Here is a 7,710-nt window from a genome sequence, read left to right as displayed (position 1 = left end):
TGACCCTGATGAGAAGAAATTACATAATAGTAACATGCCTGCTAGTATACATGGTAATACACGCACATAGTATGGGCACAATAAAAGAAAATATCTAGTTGCTAATTCAAATGCATCTAAAAAACCCAAGGGGTCCAGGGGTCCTCTTTCTCCTGAGTATTTTGATAAAGCCAAGAAAGAGAGGTTATGTTTTCAATGTTTAGGGAGAGGTCATGGCAAAAAGGATTGTCCCAAGGGGAAATCTGCTGCTCAGGGGAAGGAGAAAGCAGTGCACACGGTGAAACTACTGCCTCTTGAGTCTTCCTCGAAATTCTCCACAGTGGAAGTAACACACACTGAGGTGGTGCATGAATGCTGTCTCACAGCTTCCATGTGGCAACAAACCTTTGGACCACATGAGTTAGTACGTATGCACGGATATCTGCAGGGGAATATGGTGCACATCTTGATAGATGACAATGCTACTCACAATTTCATCAATTATGGATTGGTGAAAAAGATCAAACTACCTCAAACTCCGAGTGCCCACCGCTACAAGATAGCAATGATGAATGGACATGATACTGAAATATGGGATACTCAATGCCGAGATGTTCCATTGGAAGTACAAGGGTACTCTACTTGTTTGGATTTTTAGGTTATGAACATGGAAAGGGCTGATGTGGTTCTTGGTAGGGAATGGTTGCATAGCCTAGGACCATCACTGAAGCATAGCTATGAGCACAATAGCTTGATGTTTGAATCCCATGGCACACATGTGTTGTTGTTAGGAGAAAAAGATATACCTTCATCACCATTGATTTGTACTGCTGAGCTTATGCAGCTCGTTTTTGATAAGGAAATAGATCAAGTTTTCTTCTGTTACTCACTATCTCATTTTCTTTCTAACATTGAGTCTATGGAACATTCCTCAACGCCGCATGTTTCTCTCTCCTCTATTCCACCAATTGCTAATTCTAAACAAACAAACATTGCTAGTCAATTACAACAATTATTAAAGGAATTCCAAGATGTATTTCCTAATGATTTTCCATCAGGATTACCGCCGACACGATCAGTACAACATAGCATTGACGTGCTTGTAGGCTGTAAACCTGTTAGTAAACCACCTTACCGTATGAGTTACTCAGAGGCTGCTGAGGTGGAACGTAAACTTGCTGACTACCTTAGCAGAGGGTTTATACAACCCAGTTCTTCACCATGGGCTTCACCTATCCTTTTAGTGAAGAAAAAGGATGACAATATGCACATGTGCGTAGACTACCGGGGCTTAAATGCGGTTACGGTTAAGAACAAATACCCATTTGCCAAGAGTAGATGAGTTATTTGATAAGCTAACTCATGCTCGCATTTTTACGAAAATTGACTTACGGTCAGGATATCACCAAGTTCGTATTCGGCTTGCCGATATACCTAAGACTGCATTCCGAACACGGTTTGGACACTACGAGTTTTTGGTGATGCCCTTCGGGTTAACCAATGCGCCCGCAACATTCATGACACTTATGGATAGTGTCTTGAAGCCATATTTGGGCAAATTTGTCATTTGTTTTCCTCGATGACATCCTAGTCTATAGTGCTTCTGAAGAAGAGCACTTACAACATCTCAGATAGGTGTTTGAGTTGTTACGTACAAACAAGTTATATGCCAAGGAATCTAAATGTGATTTTCTAAAAGATGAAATTCATTATTTAGGGCATGTTATTTTAGCTCATGGCCTATACATGGATCAATCCAAAGTGGATACCATCAGAAAATGGCCTCCTCTTAAAAATCTGGAAGAATTACAGATATTTTTAGGATTTGCAGATTTTTACCGAAGGTACGTTAAAAACTATGCTCAAATTGTTGTTCCTATGACGGATCAACTTAAAGGCAAAGGAAAAGCTTTTCAGTGGGGATCTGCTAAACACCGCAGTTTTGATACACTCAAGGATGCATTAGCTACAGCTCCTATACTGGCTATTGTAGATCCTTTAAAACCATTCATTTTGGAAATGGATGCCAGTGATCGTCCTATTGAATCAGTCCTATTACAAGACGGACGGCTGATTGCATTTGAAAGTAAGAAGCTTGATGCAGCTCAGCAGAACTATTCTGCTTACGAACGCGAACTCTATGCAATAGTGTCTGCTTTAAAGACATGGCGGCATTATCTGTATGGTGCTCAAGTTGCGATTGTGTTTGACCATGAAAGCATCAAATGGTTTACACAACAAACAGATTTAAAGGGTCGAAAAGCCAGGTGGGCCGAGATCCTTCAGGAATATGACGCCAAGTTAAGGTATCACAAAGGCCGATACAATGTAGTGGCAGACGCTCTAAGTAGAATACCAGAGATTAATACACTCTTGTTCACGGAACTTCGTAGTGAATTTTTAGATTCTCTCAAGGGCAAGTATAAGCATGATGAAGCATATTCCAAAGTGTGGAGCCATGTTCAAAAGAGGGATCCTTCTCACTCCAACGACGGTAGTGTACAATTAACCTCCACACCTAGTTCTCCTTTATCAAGTGATGAACTACAACGATGGAAGCACTTTACCATCGACAATGGGTACCTACTCCCCAAGGGGAGAGTTTGTGTACCGACGGACACGGATATTCGGCGCCAAATTCTTTATGAATGTCATGATAGTCTAAGTGCAGGGCACCCGGGGATTAGAAAAACTTATGCTCTCGTACAACGATAGTTTTACTGGCTAGGTATACATGGATTTGTTCAAGCTTATGTCTTGCACTTCCAAAAATGTTAAGTTAACAAGGCAGAGCGCCTGAAAGCAGGAGGACTCTTACATCCTTTGGAGATTCCGAATGGAAAATGGGAAAGTATATCTATGGATTTTATTGTAGGTTTACCAACCACTATATGAGTTCATGACTCAGTATGGGTGGTCGTAGATAGGTTGACTAAACTATGTAAGTTTATTCCGACCAAATCAACGATTAAGACACTAGAACTAGCCAAGTTATTTGTGGACAATCTATACAAATTGTATGGTTTACCAAGTAACATTGTTAGTGACCGTGATCCCAAATTTAAGAGCCATTTTTGGAGGGCTGCATTTAAACGATTGGGAACACAACTAAACCTCAGTACAGCTGATCTTCCAGAAACGGATGTTCAAACGGAACGGGTTAACCAGGTGCTAGAGGATATGCTAAGAGCATACGTTAGCAAAAAACAGTCAGACTGGGAAGAATACTTACCTATTCTCAAGTTTTCCTACAACAGTGCTAAGCATGTCATAACAGGTTTTAGTCTTTTCATGCTTATGTACGAGTTTCAACCTAGGTCACCAGTTACGGTGTGGTTCGCAACCAAAAAACTCCAACAGGTTAAGGATTTTCTCCAAGACCATATGGATATGCTGAAACTTGCTCGTCAGATGTCCGGCAGGACAGGATTGGTATAAGAAATACGCTGATGAGAAACGTAGGCAAGTTACCTTTGAAGAAGGGGAGGAAGTATTTTTACGTGTGCCAGAACATTTAGAAAGTCTGAAAACTGGACCGACACCTAAATTATCTCCCCGATATTGTGGGCCTTTCAAAATACTCAAGCGAGTCGATGATTGTGCCTACAAACTATTACTACCTTCACATTCTCGCATTCATCAGGTGTTTCATGTAAGCCGTCTACGAAAGCAGTTACATGGGGACGACAATGTCATTGACCAACAGGTTTTGGTTGATTACATTGAACCTCTTACCTTACCGCATGAACCTAAACATGTTCTGGATTATCATGAGTTGCGTATACGTCATCACGTATGACAACAAGCCTTAATCAAGTGGAGAAGGTGCCACTTGGGAAAACATTAGTGTTCTTGAGAAGAAGTTTCCCACTTTTGTTTTCGAGGACGAAAACTCTTCTTAAGGGGGGAGTAATGTCAAGACACCGGCAAGGCCGGACTAGATAAGGCAGGGCCGGGCTAGGCGGTGTGGAATGGGGAGTCCAACCAGGGCAAAGGGCCAAGGGCATGCCTATATAAAGGGTGGTTGGGTGGTGGACTCTCAGGCTCTAGTCACCCCTGTCTTACAAAAGCCCTTTATCTAACATCTCAAAAGAGGCATTCAATCAGTCTTAAAATCAACAATATGTCCCTCATTTGGTCCAGTGAGCAACATATCATCCACATAGAGCACAATAATAGAAAATACATCATCCCCAAACTTGACATAAAAATTTCTTTCAGTTAGAACATCTAGTGCCTTCCTTAGCCTACACTCCTTGTTTTCTTACCCTCTCTAAACAACATCACAAGGTTGTGACACATATCCTTCCTCATGCAAGTCACCATTCAAACATGCAATTTTTATATCCAATTGATGTACATTCCAACCATTATGGGCTGCCAATGCACAAAATGCTACAATAGTAGTCATACAACAAGTGGGAGCAAAAGTCTTATCAAAATTAATGACCTTCTCTTGAGCAGAGCCTCTTGCCACAAGTTTAGCCTTATAATGCTCAACACTACCTTCAGAATTATGTTTTAACTTGAAACAATACCAATGGACCTTTTGTGAGGAGGCAAGTCACACAAAGACCATGTGTCATGCTTCACAAAAATATCAACAATCAACCAAATTTTTGAATTTTGTGCTTCAATAAGTGACAAAGGTTCTTCCTCAGCATGCATACTAGACACAACCAAAACATACAATGTGATGCATAAGAGGCATGTTGAAAGCTAGAATGAGTATGCCTAGACAAATGTGCACCCAATTTACTATCACACAAGGTTTGCACCAGCCATTTTCGCATACCTCTAGCTTGCTTATTTTTAGCCCTACCCTACGTCAACTACATATTGTAAATCTACATCATAAAATGGCTTATATATAACATCATTTGAAACCTACACAAGCTGCACATGTGTCTCGTTAGGGCTTACATTTGTACTCCCACCACTGAATAGAGGCACCTATCCCAATACTGTCGTTGGACATGCATGCTTAACTAAAAAATCTCCCAAATTGGTTTAGCCATCTCCTGGCCATCTAGATCCCACCACCTTACGCTAATAGGGACTTCTAGTCTATCCAATTTGAGTCCTCTTACATGTTGGAAACGTAAGTACAACATCCCCCCATGGTGCCGACTTTTTGAGCATATTTAGAAAGGACATAGTGCACAAGGTTACTTTGATAGCCAATGAGTCTTAGAACTCACAAATGCCAGTCACTTTGACTTTAAAGTCCAGGATAAAACATATGGTTCTTATACCATGTAGAAAATCATGTAGGAAATCCAAGGGGACAAACTTCTCAGGAGGTCACCCATCCACTGTTGTCACCACACATGCACTTGTAAAAAAAAAGATTTCCCAAAATCATTTGGCCATCTACACTAAAGAGAGGGTTTTTGAAACTAGAGAGTAGACAACTTCAAGGCTTAGTTGATGTAGTTGTGTCTCTTGTGTAAATTGGGTTGATTTCATGCCTCCAAAACAGATACTCATGGACTAGCTTGTTCTAGGAAACACCTAGAGGAGGAAATATCAAAACTATTCATAAGATGTACTAGACTATAGAAGGCTAAGTCAAACCTATTAGGTACAAAAAAGAGGTAGCATGAAAAAATAATGTGATAAGGATGATACATGGTAAGATCATATGTGTGATAAGGAAAAAACTAGAAGAGGAAATATCAAACATGCTTTGATTGGACAAATCATAAACTGTACTAGATAATAGAATGCTCAATCAAACATGTTAGGTTTGCACTAAAGTATGCAAAAGAGGTGGAACCAAGCATGAAAAATTAATGCGATAAGGATGATATGTGGTAAGATTATGAGGTAGAGAAAATAATATGTCTTGTCATCATCGTAACCAGAAGGAGCAAGAAATGAGTAGGTCACTCAGGATTGCAAGGAAAAGCTAGACACTAAGAATGAAGCAACCAAGTTATGATCTACTACAATGGAGCTTGAAACAGAAACAAGGTCAAAGGTACCATACTTAACACTTGTTGATTTAGAAGGTCATGTGTCAAATTTGAGATTTGAAATTGCATGTATAGTATTTGAAGTGTGTACTAAAAAGATCTTACTCATCTTTAAGTACCTTAGAGAACCAAGTGGAACCTCAAACAGCTTAGAGTAGATTATTGAATGCACAAATGAGTGAATATTCAAATGAGAGACACAATGGAAATGATGCTTATGTGAGAGACAATTTATTTGAACACAAAGCAGTCTTAGATAGTACTCTGGTGACACAAACATGAACTTTAAAATGTTTGTATTCGGTCTTTGAAAGTACCTACAATCACAAAATAGATATTTCTAGAGAAACGTGTAAACTATAGTAGGTGGAGGCAAGATGACAATGCAAAAACACAAAAAGACCGCATATGAGAGATGAAACCAACAAACGTGCATACCTAGAGACTTGCTTGTACACACTATATATATATATATATACACACACACACACACACACACACACACACACACACACACACATATATATATATATATGTGAGTGAGAGAGAGAGAGAGAGAGAGAGAGGCATACACTGAAGTGCATGAGCGAGAGCGTGTGTGCAGCAATGGAGAAGAGAGGAGACTTTGTGTTTGCAAGGGCTAAAAATCAGTCTCAATAGGTGAGCCCCCTTATGCTATTATGTACATAATGAATCAGTGTAGTGGGCGAGCGCTTGGCCTAATCGGCCACATGGGGCTTTACCCCAACAACCTCCCACTTTAAGGCCAATGTGGTCGTGAGGGAGAAAACAAAAAGAAAATCATACAAAACCTGTACAAGGCCATCACAAGTATGACCTCAGCCAATGCCCATTATCTCATTGAATCTGTGTGCATCCAGCTCTGTTCTTGATGAGTTGTCTTAGTGCTAGAGCTTGCTTTGTATATAGTTGGTGGCCACCGTCAACACTTGGTAGGTGTGATCAACAAATAAGTAAAGAGACTTATAGCAAATAGGACGGACACAAGAGGTCCATACTTAACGGCAAAATCATTCAGCCAAAGAAACTTTTGTTCTGCAGACTTCTCTCCAAGTAAGTCCAATTCATGGATTAGGGTGGAAAATGCTTCCTGCAATGCAGATTTTCTGGTGATCATGTATCTAACAACATCAAGGGCTCCATAGAAGAGACATTTTTCCCTTGACTCCAGGACAAAAACATGAACCACAGACTTCCTCGCTTCTAGCTTGTCCCATGAGTACGAAGCGTTTCCATTAACCAGGTTAAACATTTTACTAGGCAAGGTGTCGTCATTTAAAACCACTTCATACGCAATGTTGAAGTCCACGCTATGGAGGCTGATGGAGACAGTGACATGCTCTATGGATTTGAGCTTTGAGATGGAAGCACGTTTGTGCACCACCAGGAAGGCTTCGTCTGTTGCACTCGTGCAGGGGCAAAAGAGCAGGAGAAGCAGGACTTCAAAACCCCATAGCAGTAACAGATCTACAGCCATGCCGACTTTGTGTCCTTCGGCTCCAACCACCTTCTAAAATTCCCATTGTGGCTCTGTGTAGTTAGGAAGATGCATGTAGATACGCCAGAGGGTAAGCACTACAATACCGCATACTATTGCGACACTAATCACGAAGAGGGAATCCATCGCTTCTTCTTTGAGGGCATCCACCTCTCACCTGTGGCGTTTAAGGACTATCAAGGCTTCGTTCTATAGCCACTGCATCTGCGTTTTGAGATGCACCTCACAAGGCTT

The 7,710-nt window shown here is 40.7% G+C and overlaps 1 protein-coding gene across 1 annotated transcript; it reads right to left on the bottom strand.

Moving 5' to 3' along the window:
• Positions 1-6,900: 6,900 nt before the first annotated feature.
• LOC147465848 (uncharacterized) lies at positions 6,901-7,455 on the bottom strand. Its single transcript, XM_086500460.1, has one exon. It carries the CDS (start codon positions 7,453-7,455, stop codon positions 6,901-6,903), a length of 555 nt encoding a protein of 184 aa, XP_086356586.1.
• Positions 7,456-7,710: the final 255 nt, after the last annotated feature.

The sequence above is a fragment of the Adiantum capillus-veneris genome, chromosome 1, assembly GCF_014529385.1.
Source record: "Adiantum capillus-veneris isolate H3 chromosome 1, ASM1452938v2, whole genome shotgun sequence".
Taxonomy (NCBI): Eukaryota; Viridiplantae; Streptophyta; class Polypodiopsida; order Polypodiales; family Pteridaceae; genus Adiantum; species Adiantum capillus-veneris.
This window is presented reverse-complemented; position numbering and strand designations above follow the sequence as displayed.

Bases quoted from the DNA above. Each gene is read 5' to 3' on its own strand.
- LOC147465848 (XM_086500460.1), bottom strand. From the start codon at position 7,455: ATGGCTGTAGATCTGTTACTGCTATGGGGTTTTGAAGTCCTGCTTCTC.